The sequence below is a fragment of the Hemicordylus capensis genome, chromosome 6 (genome assembly GCF_027244095.1).
Source record: "Hemicordylus capensis ecotype Gifberg chromosome 6, rHemCap1.1.pri, whole genome shotgun sequence".
NCBI classification, from domain to species: domain Eukaryota; kingdom Metazoa; phylum Chordata; class Lepidosauria; order Squamata; family Cordylidae; genus Hemicordylus; species Hemicordylus capensis.
Genome location: NC_069662.1, coordinates 2,594,621 through 2,610,828, shown reverse-complemented (window position 1 = coordinate 2,610,828; position 16,208 = coordinate 2,594,621). Strand labels below are relative to the sequence as shown.

The 16,208-nt window shown below is 50.0% G+C and overlaps 1 protein-coding gene across 2 annotated transcripts in view; it reads right to left on the bottom strand.

Moving 5' to 3' along the window:
- Positions 1 to 3,429: 3,429 nt before the first annotated feature.
- The window catches only part of ACAP1 (ArfGAP with coiled-coil, ankyrin repeat and PH domains 1), a 39,352-nt gene continuing 26,573 nt past the window's right edge, over positions 3,430 to 16,208 (bottom strand). The window contains exons 16-23 of one of the 2 annotated variants that reach the window (XM_053263667.1): positions 15,762 to 15,856; positions 14,458 to 14,627; positions 14,092 to 14,124; positions 12,668 to 12,870; positions 12,438 to 12,547; positions 7,354 to 7,464; positions 6,156 to 6,217; positions 3,430 to 5,309 (exon numbers count right to left, since the gene is read on the bottom strand). In XM_053263667.1, coding sequence (XP_053119642.1) covers positions 5,203 to 5,309; positions 6,156 to 6,217; positions 7,354 to 7,464; positions 12,438 to 12,547; positions 12,668 to 12,870; positions 14,092 to 14,124; positions 14,458 to 14,627; positions 15,762 to 15,856 — 891 coding nt within the window. In that variant the 3' untranslated portion in view covers positions 3,430 to 5,202. The remainder of the gene's footprint in view (positions 5,310 to 6,155; positions 6,218 to 7,353; positions 7,465 to 12,437; positions 12,548 to 12,667; positions 12,871 to 14,091; positions 14,125 to 14,457; positions 14,628 to 15,761; positions 15,857 to 16,208) is intronic. The other variant, XM_053263668.1, reaches the window with a different exon arrangement.

The window sequence follows — 16,208 nt, the reverse complement described above, 5'->3', positions numbered from 1 at the left end:
TGTCTATGACTTCTTGTAACATAACTGCGTGCGCACACACCCCAGAAGTTATTGCATCCAAGTGGAGTGTGTGGGGTCATGGGGGGCATGGCTGTTGGGCCCAGCTATGGGAACTCTTATGGAGAGCATCTGCATTTCTGAATGTGCACACTACTGCTGCGCATAGAGCAGGGGTTACATAGGAATGTGAGCCACCAAACGGCACAGCGGGGAAATGACCTGACTAGCTAGCCAGAGGTTGCTGGTTCAAATCCCCACTGGTATTATTGTTTATTACGTTTATTAACTGCCCCATCCAAAGGCTCTGGGCAGTGTACAACAAATTTAAGAAGACCTAAGAACACACACCATTTAAAACACAGTTCTAAAAACAATTCAAAAACCCATTTAAAACTAATTAAAATACTTTTTAAAAAGCACTTTACAAAGCTTGGAAGGCCAGGCCAAACAAATAAGTTTTTAGGGCTCTCAAAGGCTGACAATGAGCCTAAACTGCGGATATCTGCCGGGAGTGCATCCCATAGGCCAGGAGCAGCTGCAGAAAAGGCCTGGTTCCGAGTCACCACCAGACATACCGGTGGCAACTGGAGACGGACCTCTCCAGATGACCTCAATGAGCAATGGGGATCATACCGAAGAAGGTGCTCTCTAAGGTAGCCTGGACCCAAGCTGTTCAGGGCTTTAAAGGTAATAACCAGCACTTTGTATTTTGCACGGAAATATATCGCCAGCCAGTTCAACTGTTTTAAGACAGGCATAATATGGTCTCTCCGGGTTACCCCAGAGACCAGTCTGGCTGCTGCATTTTGGACTAACTGGTTTCCGAACTACGTACAAAGGCAGCCCCACGTTGAGCGCATTGCAGTAGTCAAGCCTGGAGGTTACCGGTTGATGCATCACTGTTTTGAGATCATTCTCTTCAAGGAATGGACGCAGCTGTTGAATCAGCCGAAGCTGACAGAAAGCACTCCTGACCATATCCTGCACCTGAGATACCAGGGTGAGGCCAGGATCCAAGAGCACTCCCAAGCTGCGTACCTGCTCCTTCTGGGGGAGTGTAACCCCATCCACAGCACAGGAAGATTTAACTCATCCCTTGAATTCCAATCACCCATAATGAGCACCTCTGTCTTGCTTGGATTCAGCTTCAATTTGTTATCCCTCATCCAGCCCATTACTACCCGTAGGCAGGCATTTAGGGAGTAAATGCCATTTTCTGATAATGCTGATGCTGATGAGAAATATGTTTCTCAGTTGTTTCCTATATGGAGCAGCAGTGATATAGGAAGACACTGAAAGGCATCATCTCATACTGTGCAGAAGGCGGCAATGGCAAACCTCTCCTGTATTCCACCAAAAGAAAACCATAGGGCTCTGTGGTCGCCAGGCGTTGACACTGACCCAGTGGCACACTTTACCTAGGAACACAGGAAGCTGCCATATCCTGAGTCAGACCATGGGTCTATCTAGCTCAGTATTGTCTACTCAGACTGGCAGCGGCTTCTCCAAGGTTACAGGCAGGAATCTCTCCCAGCCCTATTTGGAGATGCTGCCAGGTGGGGAACTTGGGACCTTCTGCTCTTTCCAGAGCGGCTCCATCCCCTTACAGTGCTCACACTTCTAGTCTCCCATTCAGATGCAACCAGAATGGACCCTGCTTACTACAACTCCCATCACTCCCATCCACAATGGCCTTTGTGGCTGGGGATGATGAGAGCTGTAGTCCAACATAACATCCGGGGCCACCTGCACAGTATCCACAATTATCCCCTGCTGCTAAACTCCCCTGTCATAAGCCAACCGGTGCCTCCCTGCAGGCCTCAACGTAGCCAAATCAACATATCTTGTGCAAGGTACCTAAATTCTTCATATCCAGAGACTGAAGGGACAATTTAGAACCGGTTGGGGCAGGAGGCGTTGTTGGCAGGGTGTAATCTTAGCCTCCTGGGAAGCTTTTTCGTGACAATGTTGGAGAAGAACCCAGGAGCCTTAAGGGCTGGAGGGACTCAGGTAAGTATTGGGGGAGGGGGGCTCGGACTCCTGGGTTCTCTCTCGGACTCTAGTAGGTGTTTGGAAGGGGGGGGGCTCGTGGGAGGCAGGCAGCCAGGACCCCAGGGGCATAGCTAGGAGAGAAGGGGCTGTGTCTGCCCCTCTCCCTGGTGGCCCTTTGGAGTGAGGGAGATAATCAAGAAAATGGGAAGGGGTGCAGCTGTGGGGCACAGCTTCTTTGAACCCATCTGCTCAGTGAGCCAGCGTGGTGTAGTGGTTAAGAGTGCTGGACTAGGACCGGGGAGACCCGAGTTCAAATCCCCATTCAGCCATGAGACTAGCTGGGTGACTCTGGGCCAGTCGCTTCTCTCTCAGCCTAGCCTACTTCACAGGGTTGTTGTGAAAGAGAAACTCAAGTATGTAGTACACCGCTCTGGGCTCCTTGGAGGAGGAGTGGGATATAAATGTAATTATTATTAATATTAATTAATAATAATAATAATAATAATAATAATAATAATAATAATAGCAGCGACACCCCTGCAGGACAGCCTGGGTCCACCTGCTGGAAGGAAATTGGGGGACTGGTGGGGACTAGAGCCAGAATCCAGCAGGAGAATGGGATCCAGGGGGTGAGGCAGCCCCACCGTCTCCACTGCCGGGTTTCTGTCCCTCCCTCAATGACAGCAAGGTGGGATTGGCGTCCCCTGGCTTCACCGGGAGAGAGAGGGGGCCCAGGGTGGGAGGCTCTTTGCTCTGGGATTCATTCCAGGGATGCAAGGAACCCCCCCCTTGGAACCGAGCTCTCTCCTCCATCCCAGCTGAGGCAGGTGGGACAGGGGACCCTCTGCTGCTTCCCCGGCCCACCCTCCTCCCACTCCCCACCCCTTTACCTGCACACAGAGGGCTGGCCGAGCCAGGCAGGGCCCCCCCCAGCGACCCCGCAGGCGCTCCTCCGCCGTGCCTGCCCCCCTTCCCCGGGAGCCGCTGACCTGACCCGCCTTGCAGCTGGCGACAGACGGACACAGCCTCCTCGCAGGGGCCCCAGAGGTGTAAGGCAGCAGTTCAGCCCATCCCCGCCCCGCAGGAGGATTGCCACATTCCCTTTAAAAGCAGGGGCTGCTCCTGTGCTTTGGGCAGCCACGGGCAAGTCTCCTTCCACTAAATAGGCCAGCAAGGCCGTAGAACCTGCCTCCAGGTAGCCCTAGACTAGAGTGCAGCTGGGGATGATGGGAGTTGTAGTTCAGCAACAGCTGGAGAGGGCAGCTTGCCTTCCCTCCTCTAGATGTGATCTGGACTGGGAAGAAGCACTGGGCCTTAACAGCAGCCCCTGTCGCTGTGGGACATGGCCCCAGGGGGTGTGCAGGATTCAAGACAAGAGTTCTTCTGAGCATGCACCAAGAGTGCCCTATTGCCACTGAGTAACACAGAGTGCTGAAGCTGGATTTTATTTATTTATTTATTTAATTTATTTTTACATTTCTATACCGCCTTTCGTTAAAAAACAACCCCAAGGCAGGTTTCAGTCTCTGTGCAGTTATGAACCTCTCCAGGCAACTCTGGTCCAACGACCTTTTCTCCCAACTCTAGTCTACCTCACAGGGGGGTTGTGAGCATAAACTGAGAATGCCTGCCTTCACCGATGCGAGCGCACTGGGGGGAAACTGTGGGCCATCGTGTGGAGAGCTGGTCTGGTGGTAGCAAACATGACTTGTCCCCTTAGCTAAGCAGGGTCCACCCTGGTTGCATATGAAAGGGAGACTAGAAGTGTGATCACTGTCAGATCTTCCCCTCAGGGGATGGAGCTGCTCTGGGAAGAGCATCTATCTAGGTTCTAAGCATCTCCAGGATAGGGCAGAGATAGGGCACCCTGCTAACTTGGCAAAGAGGCACCTTTTAATGTGGTGATTCTCTTTATTTAGCAGGGGGAGAGTAACTGGCCCTATCCACCCCCAGCACAGGACCTCCAGTGACTGCTGGTGGTGTGTATCTTATGTTTCTTTTAGATTGTGAGCCCTTTGGGGACAGGAATCCATCTTATTTATTTATTATTTCTCTATATAAACCGCCCTGAGCCATTTTTGGAAGGGCGGTATAGAAATCGAATCATCATCATCAGAGAGATTCCTGCCTGCAATCTTGGAGAAGCCGCTGCCAGACTGTGAAGACAATACTGAGCTAGATAGACCAAGGGTCTGACTCAGTATATGGCAGCTTCCTATGTTCCTAAACACAAGCAAGACTAGCATACTGCTGGCACAGTTTAGCCCTAGGAAAATTTTTTAAATGATTGAAAAACCAAAACACTGATCAAGAGTTAAAGGTGAGCTTTCCCTTTTGTTGGGAAAAGAAGCAGGGAGAGGATTATTTATGAACGTATACTTGAGGCTACACTTTGGGTGAGCGTGCCAATAGCAAGTTCCGAACGGAAACATGTTTGTGGAAACCTTGAGGCAACCTTGCCCCATTAATGTACTACAGGAATTCTCTGCCTTTTTGGGCTACGACTCCCATCATCTTATGTACGTATTTCTATGTAAACCGCTTTGGGAACTTTTTGCTGAAAAGCGGTATAGAAATATTCATTGTATCCTCCTTTGGGGACCCCAGGGGGAGAAACCCTGGCATACCAGATGGCAACCACCTCAGCCACAGTACCCGCTGCACAGACACACGGGCACCGCTTCCCGCACTTTGAGGAGTCATGTTTATTCTGTAAACTCTCTGCACCCCCATTCCCTCGGGGGGGGGGAAGAGTCCATTGAATCTTGAAGGCATAGAAATTGGAGTTCAAGCATGGCTGGACCCTGGAGGGGACGGGGAATGCACATCAATTTCATATCAACCAAGCAATGAACATGCCGCCACAGGACTGCCTTCTGACCTGTGGATGAGGAATAAATAAGAAGAAAAAAGGAGGGGGGGGCAAGCAGAAGCATCTGAAGAGTACCGTTCCTCATTGCTGCCCCAGCACATAATCTTCCACAGGGACCCTTTGGCAGCCTTCTCTGCAAAGTCACCAAAACAGCTGGAGCAGAAAGACGGATAAAGCACGTCTCTGAAGAGCAGCCTTGAGGAATTGCGCCCAGAATCCTCACCCCATGGAAGCTGTGCCTGGGGCCTGCTCCTCTCCCCAGAGTCTAGGAAAGGAGACCCTTCCCCCCCAAAATACTCCCCTTCCTTTTGGGGGAGGGGGGAGTTTTATTGCACATTTCACAGCGTCGTCAATTTCAGGTCATAGCTTCGCCGCGTCAGCTTCTCTGGGTCGTTGGATGCCATGAGAGAAAAGTCGTGGAAAATGTCGAGGTAGGTTTCATCTCCTGGAAGGAAAGCGAGAAGAGCCCCAGAGTGTATTACGGTCTCCCCATGTCCTGCGAAGGAAACCCTCGCCCCCCCACTTTGGCCTGCCTCATCCCAGCCTGAGAGTACCCCCACACCATTGCCAATTTCCCCTTTCAGAGAAATTGGTGGTGTGGGCGTGATCTTTCAGCCCAGATTACCCTGCCCTGCTGGGGACCGTTTATATTTGATTATGCTTCAACGTAAACAGGCTTACAGTAATGCTCTCCTCCACAAGGAATCCTGGGTATTATAGTTTGCAAGGATGTCGAATAAAGAATTCACCCTTCCCATACTACAATTCCCAGGATGCTTTGAGAGAAAGGACCCATTGCTCAGTGGGCAGAGCACCTGACTGGCATGCAGAAGGTGCCAAATTCAGTTGCTGGCATCTCAGGTAGCAAGACTGGAAAAGGAATTTCTCTGTGCCCGAGACTCTGGAGAAGAGCTGCCAGAGTGAATATACATATGTGAGGTAGCTTCACATTTTCACGTATGATGCCATCCAGAAGGGAACACTGGCATTAAACCAATATTATTTTGTAGTGGTGTCCTAAAATGTGTGAATATATCAGCCTTGGGTTGTCCTCCTATAAGCCACCCTGCGAGATACATGACCGGATCGCTCCCATTTCACAGAGGAGGCCAACTGAGGACAAGAGGTTGACTGGCTTTGCCCGGATCAGAAGCAAGGACTTGAAAACACACCTTTATCCAGAAGGAAAGGGATGCTTGGGGGTTGAGGCGCCCCACCCCCTTCTAGCCCCCAAACCAGGGGGTATTCTGGAGGGGTGGGGTATAAATATTTCAGAGTAATATAGACCCACCTGATTGGCCCATTGCCAGCTCAGCCTCACGCATCTTGGCTAATCGCAATCTTTGGAGGCATCAGGAAGGAGAGAGAGAGAGAGAGAAGAAGAGAGAAACAAATTAAAGTTCGGGAAAAACATCCCTTAGGCCCCTCCACCCCGTTCCTTTCCTCTACTGCAGTCTTCTCCAAACGACCCATTCAGCTTCCCCTCTAGGATGGGGATAAATGCCAGTAGGGGGCAGTCTGGAGGACCTTCTGGGCTCCCTCCCACAGTGCCATGATATTTAGCATCTCCTCCCCCCGCCCCGCACATGCCCCCAAGTATCCAGATGGGTTAAGGGAGGGATTCCCAAACATGGACCCCCAGATGTCATCGGACTACAACTCCCATTATCCCCAGCCACAATGGCTAGAAGCGGGGTGGGGGGAAGCTGGTACCAATTACCGGGGCCCGGGCGGTCTGGAAGGGGGCCGGGGGCCCGACTAGGTTGCATCTGTTTCTGTCTTGCCTCCTGCCGCCACGAGGCCAGACTGCCGATCTGTAAAGTAATTCTAGCCGCCATGTGAGCGGCCAGGAGGTGGTGGTGGGGTGTGTGTGAGCCAAGCACATGCCCCCGGAGTAGCGGCAGGCAGAGCGGGAGCGGCCGCCGAGCCTGACCGTCTGGCGCAGCGGCCCTCGAGAACTGTGAGGTGCACCGGCGCGCCTGCAACGTTCGAGCACCTCGCAGTTCTCCAGGGCTGCTGGGCCGGGCGGTCAGGCTCTGCAGCTGCTCCACTCTGCCTGCAGCCATCGCCGTTGCAGGGGGTTGCTCGACTCACTCCCAGCCCCCCAGCCCAGCACATGGCGGCTAGAATTATTTTAAAGATCAGCCGTTCAGCCTTGTGGTGGTGGCGGCGGCAGTGGCTCAAGAGAATCTCCCCACCGGGGCCCAAAGCTGCTCTCGGAGGCCCTGGCTGGCCGTGACGGCAGGCGTAGTCTGGCAACATCTGGAGGCCCACATTTGAGCACCCCTGGGTTGAGGGGAAGCACAGCGCCAAGATGGCCCACAGGCCGGGGGCTGCTCCTGCCCAGAACGCCTTGGTCCCTCCTGGACTCTGAGGAGCAGCAGCTGGGATGGCCAGCCATGCAGGAGTCCTGCGGGGCTCTTTTGGTAGCCGGAACTGGGAGGAGGAGGAGGAGGAGGAGGAGGGAGAGAGCAGGGCCTCTCTCTTACAAGGTCACGATATCCGCATTGGCCAAATCGATGGCGATGCTCAGGGGGTCCTTCCCTTCCCCGTCAACTGCGTTCATGTTGGCCCCACGTTTGAGGAAGAGGCAGGCAAGCCTAGCAAAAGGAGCAGGGAGAGAAACTCAAAGAGGGCTGGTTTTCACAAAATACACCATCTTATTGACTGATTGAAAAGGTTTATACCCCACCCCTCCAGTACCCTACAGCTCAGGGTGGCTCACAGCTTTAATAAAATAGATACAAGATAAAATGATAAATTAATAAAAAAAATTAAAAAGTTAGAAGACCAAGCTAAAACCACATTTTTATAAAGTTAGAAGCTTTGAAAGTTCCAAATTAAAAGTTGCAAGTAAAAAGTGAAGGACTAAGAAACCTATCAGACATACGTAGTGGATAAAACCGCTCTGGGCTCCTTGGAGGAAGAGCGGGAGATAAATGTAAAAATAATAATAATAATAATAATAATAATAATAATAATAATAATAAATAAAAACATTAAGAAACCTCTCTAGAATGGTGCGTCTTATTGTTTTGTTTTGATTTTTAACACACTGAAGGAGAAAGCAAGGCAAAGCAATTCCGGGAGGGCGTTCCACAGTTGAGGGGCCACAGCCCAAAAGGCCCTGTCTCTAGTCTCTGCCAACCAGATCGCCGTGAGCAGAGTCTGTGCTGCAATGACAGGACCACGTTCAGAGCATCCTGAGCACTCCATCCCAATCTGCAAGTTCCTTTCAACACCCCTGCAAGCAGGCTCAGAATTACTGCCTCCATACCACACCCGGTGGGGGTGGGGTGGGATGCTTAGCAAAGGCCATCTAGTGAGTTCATAGCAGAGCCATGATTCAAACAAGGGTGGGCTCAAAATGCAGATTCCTTCCTCTCAAATAAGGGGGCTCCACTCTCCACTATGCAGAGTCCTCAACAGGCATGTCCCCACCACACAAACACACACACAAGCCTGCACCCTGCCTCCACTATTTGCAGCCAGATACTGCAGGACCTGAACACAAGACCTACGAGCCTCGGCTGTACAGAATGCCCCATGGGGGCCTCCTTGGCTGAGTGGGGTGCCTGCTGCTGCCGGAAACCAAGCAATGATGCTCGGCTCACACAGAGAACCCTTTGCCACTGAAAACAGTTCCACTGATTTTTTTTAAAAGCCTGCAAAAATAAAAGAAGGATCTTTTCTTGACACAGGAAGGAGGCAGACGCCAGTGAGGCTCGGGAGGGGGGGGCAGAAATGCCATCGCGATGGTGGGGGAGCCTCCAAAGGTGACCTCAGTGTCTGAAAGAAGAAGGTGTTCCCTTCACGTACACAGTCAGGGCCCCAAGCTGGCTGTTACAAGATTTTGTTTTAGGTCCCCTCCCAAGCAACATACAATGAAGGATGAAACACATCAGAACCACCACTGGATGGAAGCAACACACAAAATCACATAATCAGCAAGTGGTTCAAGCAGGACAAAGCCAAGAAGCAGCGGCCATTTATCAACTGAAGGACAAATCCTGCTTGGGTGGAAGGGCGGAAAAAGGATGAATCCGATCCAACCAGCCCGGAAAAACAAAACCATTCTCAAGGAGACCTGCAGAGTGGGGGCCAGAAACGTCTTCCTGGGGGTGGAAGCAATTCCAAAGCCCTGTGCTGCTACCAAGAAAGCCCTGTCCCCCTGCAGCCCACAGCAGGAACAGCACAGACGGCAGGCAGGACCCAGAGCGAGGCTCTCAGCCAATGCTCAGTTCCCAGTTAGCAGCCTCCTGGGTGTGTTCTGAAGCTTCCGAACAGTCTCCCAAGGCAGCCCCACGTGTGACACATTGCAGTAGCCTAACTTGGACGTTGCCAGAGCATCGATAGCTGCAGCCACACCATCTGCCTGGGAAGGATTGGGACCAGTGGGAGGTGCTCTGGGCCACAGCAGCCTCCAGTGACTGGGTCTATGAGCCGCCCTATACAGCAAGCCTGATCCTGGAGGGGGAGAGCAGATCGCCCAAGACCAAATGAAAGGCTTTTTTCCGGGCCAAACCGACAGTGCCTCCACTGTGGCATCCGCTCAAACCAAAGGCCCGTATATTCCCCCTTCAGCCAGAATTAAAAACATTTTAAAAGGCTTTTTATTCAGGCTTTTGGCCAATGAACTGTCTTCTGCGCTTTTAAAATTTCTAGCTGAGTTTGTTTTCTTTTTATGTTGTTATTGAATTTTATTGTTTTTATCTTGTTAACCAACCTGGGATCTTAGGACAAAGGGTGGTATGTATATATAATACTAATACTAATAATTTAAAAAACCTTGGGCATCAATAAAATTACAACACATCAACTACAGAAAGCCACACTACTTGGGACAGCACAAATACTATGACAATATCTTTATTTTTTCTTTAGTTATCCTAGACCCTTGAAAAGCGCCCAATAATTAAAGTACTAAATCCAGTCAATAACATCTGGTAGACTGTGTGTAACAACAACAACAACAATAAGATATTGAACAATGGCTAACAACTGGGAAAACTCATCTCATAATGAAAGACCCAGCAAAAGGTGCAGTTCCAAGTAATTATAGACTGATAATCTGCCTACCAACCATGTTCAAATTATTAACTGGAATAATAGCAGATGAAGTGATGCAACACTTATTAACTAACAAACAGCTTCCAGTTGAACAGAAAGGAAATTGTCCGAACACCAGAGGCACAAAAGACCAGCTGCTGATTGACAAAATGATTTTAGAAAATTGCAAGAGAAGAAAAACCAATCTAAGTGTTGCATGGATTGACTACAAGAAAGCCTTCGACTCATTGCCTCACACATGGATCTAAAATGTTTAGAAACAACTGGTGTCAGCAAAAACATTCAGATATTTATAAAAAAAAGCAATGAGCATGTGGAATACACAGTTAACAATCAATGGCGAGACACTTGGACAGGTTAGCATTAGAAGAGGTATTTTCCAAGGGGACTCACTATCGCCTCTGTTGTTTGTAATCGCCATGACTCCGCTTTCACAAACACTAAACAAAACAGGCCTCGGATACCAAACATCTAAAACATCAAGTAAAATAAACCATCTGCTGTACATGGACGGTCTGAAGTTGTATGGAAAGTCCCAGTCAGAAATTGAATCACTGCTAAACACTGTCCATATATTCAGTAGCGATATAGCAATGGAGTTTAGACTAGACAAGTGTGAACAGAGGAAAAATAACAAAAACAGAAGGAATAGAACTGCCCAATGGAAGCAAGATCAAGAACCTGGAAGAGAAAGAACCTTACAAATACTTGAGCATTCTCCAGGCTGATAACATCGCACACACTGAAGTTAAAAGAAAAATTGGAAGTGAATACATCAGGAGAGTTAGAAAAATCCTCAAGTCCAAACTCAATGGCGGGAACACCATACACGCCATAAACACCTGGGCTATACCTGTTATCAGATACACTGCAGGAATAATAGACTGGACCCAGGCAGAGCTAGAAGACCAGGAAAATCATGACCATCAATCATGCTCTGCACCCCCACAGTGATGTCGATAGGCTATACCTCCCTCACTGCTCAGGTGGAAGAGGAATGCTGCAAGTTCACCAAACAGCAGAGGAGGAGAAAAGAGGCCTTGAAGAATATATCAAGGACAGTGAAGAAGATGCACTTCAGATGGTCAATAACGCAAAACTATCAAACTTCAATGAAACAAAGCAGGCCTACAAGAAAGAACAAGTCAAGAACTGAGCAGAAAAATGGAAAAACAAGCCACTGCATGGTCAATATTTGCACAATATACGTGGAAAATCAAACATCACCAAGACCTGGCAATGGCTTAAAAATGGCAACTTGAAGAAAGAAACAGAGGGTTTAATACTGGCTGCACAAGAACAGGCACTAAGAACAAATGCAATAAGAGCAAAAGTTGAAAAATCCACCACAAACAGCAAGTGCTGCCTTTGTAAAGAAGCAGATGAAACAGTGGACCACCTAATCAGCTGTTGTAAAAAGATCACACAGACTGACTACAAACAAAGGCATGACAAGGTAGCAGGGATGATACACTGGAACATCTGCAAAAAATACAAGTTACCTGTAGCCAAGAATGGGTGGGACCATAAAATAGAAAAAGTTGAAGAAAATGAAGATGCAAAAATATTATGGGACTTCCGACTACAAACAGACAAACATCTGCCACACAATACACCAGATATAACTGTAGTTGAGAAGAAAGAAAAACAAGTTAAAATAATCGACATACCAGGGGATAGCGATACCAGGGGATAGCAGAACAGAAGAAAAAGAAACAGAAAAACTCACAAAATACAAAGATCTACAAATTGAAATTGAAAGGCTGTGGCAGAAAAAGACCAAAATAATCCCAGTGGTCATTGGCGCCCTGGGTGCAGTTCCAAAAGACCTTGAAGAGCACCTCAACACCATCGGGGCCACAGAAATCACCATCAGCCAGTTACAAAAAGCAGCTTTACTGGGAACAGCCTATATCCTGCGACGATATCTATAACCATTGACAATAAAATTCTGGCATCCCAGGTCCTTGGGAAGGACTCGATGTCTGGATAAAACAAACCAGTCAATAACACCTGTCTGGCTGTGTAAACAAGAAACAATAAAATTAATAAATAAAATACATAACTTGCCCTTCCTCAGCCACCCAGAGATCAATTTGTTATGGGGTGGCTAACAAATAAAATAATAATAAGCTTTATTTGTAACCGTTACAAGTTGTTCTCTGGGTGGCTGAGGGAGGGCAAGTGATGCATGTCGTCATCATCATCATCATTTGGTTCAGCCATTCAGAAACAGCTGCAAAGACTTCTTCTTGTCAGCAGCTGAGGTCTGGCCAAGAAGCCGGTTTTGCTCTCGCAAGCAAGGTTCTGAAAGGTGATCTTGAGCTCAGCTGATGATAACCTGAGTTGACTGGGTTGACAAGGCTTTGCCTTGCACGTGTGTGTGTGTGTGTGTGTGTGTGTGTGTGTGTGTGTGTGTGTTCTTTCTCTACCTAGAGTCCAGAGGACCAGAAGGACTACAAGACAGGCCCCCTATAACCAAGAACCCAAGGGACGGACGTACCCGGTGTGGCCCAAGAAGGTGGCGTGGTGAAGGGGTCCCCTCCCCTTGCTGTCGGGCTGGTTGACGCTGGCTCCGTTTTGCAGCAAGAATTCGCAGGCCAGCAAAGAATTCTGGGTGGAAACAGAGAAAAGGCGGGGAAAGTGTGGGCAGCCGGGGAGAGTTTGCGAGGGTCGGGGCATTGGGCCCTTGCCTGGCTCCGGCCCCCCCGCTCCCCCCGCCAGGAGACTCACTGCGGCAACGGCCTGTAGCAAGGGGGTGCGGCTCTCCTGAGCTGCGTTCACCCAGTTGACATCCGCGCCGTGGGCCAGGGCGTCCGCCATCGTGGGCAGGCTGGGAGGTGCCGCCGCTGCGCGGTAGAGCAGAGCACCTGGGTGCAAGCTGGGCAGGTCTTCTGCAGTGGGGGTGGCACCCGAAGCAGTGCCCTCCCGTGACCCTTGGAGAAAGAGGCAGGCCGATTCAACGCAAGCGAAGAAAGGGCGGAATAGTGCCGCATGAAATGATCTCTTGGCAGTGGAGAGGAGAGACGCCTCCTGGGAAGTCGGAGGCGTGGGCTCTGCTCAGGCCCAGAAGCCGCCTCACAGTTGGGGGGTGGGTGTAGGCAAGAAGAGGGGCAGCTTATCTGGGCCCCACCATCAGCCTTGCGGGCAAGCAACAGCCAGTTATTCAAAAACTGTAAGAAGTTTGGAGGGCAGAGAAAAATCTAGGGTGGGATGGGGAGTCAGGCTGTACTCCCATGGAGTTCACACAAGCAAGTGTGTTAATTGTTAACACACTTTAACAATTGCAACCTTTAATTGTTAATTTAACCAATTAATTAAGAACGAATAGACTGAAAGAGCATCCTCAGTTTAATCAGGCAACAGGTTTTTTAAAAAAATGTTAAGTGCTTATAAAGACTGCAGCTGGCAGGCACTGCCTAAGGGAAGGCCACACACTTTCACTGCCCCCAAACCCAGCTGCTGCTGGAGTACAACTCCCATCATCCCCAGCCGTTATGGCCAATAGTCAGGGATAATGGGAGTTGTAGTCCAACAATTGCTGGAGGGCCAAAGGCGAGCAGCCCTGATCTAAGAAGAGGCACTCCCTCCTGTGGGGGCGGGGCAGGGGAGGGAATCCTTCTTCTGAGATAGAGGCATTCTCCTTCCTCTCCTGTATAGGAAAGGATGCCTCTTTTCAGACGGCCCCGCCACCTGAAAAACAAAAGAATGCCTTTTTCTTCAGCACTATTTAGGCATATGTAAAATTCTGCAAACTTAATAAGTTCATTTGAAGAACCAACTAAGATTTCTTGAGCTGGGTGCAAGCTCAAGCGTTAGGGCGTCTCTTTAAAGGAGAGTCCACACATGTGCAAACTTCTCACTCCGCATCAGCGGTACAGAGCTAAAGAGCATTACATGTGCACCATTGAACTGAAGGAGCCGACAGGTCTCAGCAGCAAGGGAAATGCTCATGCTCAGAGGTAGCCCTTTATTCCACCTCATATTGAAGGCCAGAGACCTGGCCATTGAGAATAGGTTCCAGGGCTGGTCTAGCTACATCCGCCTCCACCCCCCAAAAAAATCCAGCCTCTGACATGGTCCCCAGGCTTGCAAACTGGCCTACGCTCCCTCCCCAAAGGACAAGGGAGGGAGGGCTTCCCCTCCAACAGCCATACCTGGGACAGGACTTGAGCTGCCTTGGCTTCTGCCTGTAGGGAGGGAGATAAAAGGCGGCGTGAGAGCAGCCCTTCTGGATCAGCCCAAAGGCCCACTGGGTCCAGCAGCATCCACAACAGTAGCCAAGGCACAAGAGCAACCCCCCTCCCCTGCTTGCCCCCAGGAGCCAATATTCAGGCAGCCAAGCCCCCTTAGACTCCCTGAGCCCGTGGCTATTGCCATATCTTGTGGCAGTGAGTTCCACATGCCAGTTGTGTTGAGGTTCCACTTTAGATTCTTATCCTGCCTTTCCCCCACCCATGTCTTTGGCTCAAGGAATCTGGCCCCACCCTAGATTCCTGCCCCAAGGGACGATCTCTTCCTACCTGCAGCTGGCCGAGTCTGGCGTAGAGGCTTCGGTTTAAGGACTGGTTTGGGGGGCTTTTCAAACCCATGGCTGTCCCCAACCCGTCCTGGTCTCACCCCTGGCTTGGGGAGCTTGGTGATGAACTTCTTTTCCACGTACTTGGCCCGAATCCAGGCTTCCTTCTCTGCCCTAGTGGGAAAGACACCCACAGAAAGAGTGATGAGCACCAGAGGTTAGCACTGCATTTGTGCTCGCAGGGTCTTTATTAAGACTTCACTGGTTCGTGTGCAGAGTTCCTAGCACTGACAGTGGAGTGGGAGTCTCCATGCTGCATGTGATAGGTAGGTCTCTCTTCCTCCCACAAATGCAGCAGTTGTTAAAAATTCAGGAACATAGGAAGCTGCCTTAAGTTGAGTCAGGCCATTGATTTATCTATCTCAGTATTATCTACCCAGACTGGCAGCGGCTTCTCCAAGGTTGCAGGTAGGAGTCTCTCTCAGTCCTATCTTGGAGATGCCGCCAGGGAGGGAACTTCGAACCTTCTGCAGGCAACTATGCAGATGCCTTTCCCAGAATGGCCCCATCCCCTAAAGGGAAGATCTTACAGTGCTCACATTTTCCCTCAAGGCACAAATGACTAGGCTCAAACTAGCATACTTTGGACACATTATGCGAGACCCAGCTCCCTTGAGAAGTCCATAATGCTGGGGAAAGTTGAAGGAAAGAGAAGAAGAGGACGACCAGCAGCCATGTGGATGGACTCGATGACGACAGCCATGAATGCACCACTGAGAGACCTTCAAGGCCAAGCTGAAGACAGATCATCCTGGAGAGAATCTATCTAGCTATGTGCTTGCTAAAAGTTGACACCAACTTGACAGCACTTAATCAAATTCAGATGCAAGCCAGAGTGGACCCTGCTTAGTGCAAAGGGGACAATCCATGCTTGCTACCACAAGACCAGGTCTCCTCCTGCTTCCTGGGAGGGGCATCTAATTCCACCAAAGGTAGGGACAAGAGTGTCCCACAGGGGATATCCAGAAGCCCAGAGAGGCATTTAGGGATGACCCTACATCATGGGCATAGGCCAGTGCAACAGTACCATCTACTGGGCAGGTGTGGGAACTGCACTTCCTTAATGCTCCTGATCTAAGAAGCAAATTGACAGACACACAAGAATTCTCTCCTTGCCAGGAGCAGAATTAGAACCACCAAGGCTGAGATTTTGATGGGGAGAGGAGAGAATCGCTTAACACACTGAACCATTTGGCAACTGTGCAGGAAGGAAACTAGAAGCGGCTCAGCAGAGGAAGGAATTCTCACCGCGACCAGCCTGGCTGCGGACGCTTGATGTTCATCTCTTCCACCCGTGCCTCATATATCTGGTTGATAACGCGATTGCCTAATTCGCACATCAGCTGCAGCAGATTGAAGAAGAGGAGAGATCTTTAGCATTGCAGTTTTTGTAGCTTCTCTTCTCCCCGCCCCCTTCAGCCCAAACACCACTGCCTGAAACTAGGATCCAGCACCAGACCCTTTGCCTTCTCCCTCCTAGCCATGATTAACACTCTGTCCCAGAGGTGAGCAAACTTGGGCTCCCAAATGTTGCTGGACTACAACTCCCATCATCCCCAGCCACAATAGCCAGAGGGATGATGGGAGTTGTAGTCCAGCAACACCTGGAAACCCAAGTTTGAGGACCCCTCCTCAGTCTTTCATATATAGCATTCCAAAAGGTTGCCCATTCTAACTTAGGTGGATCAACCTGTA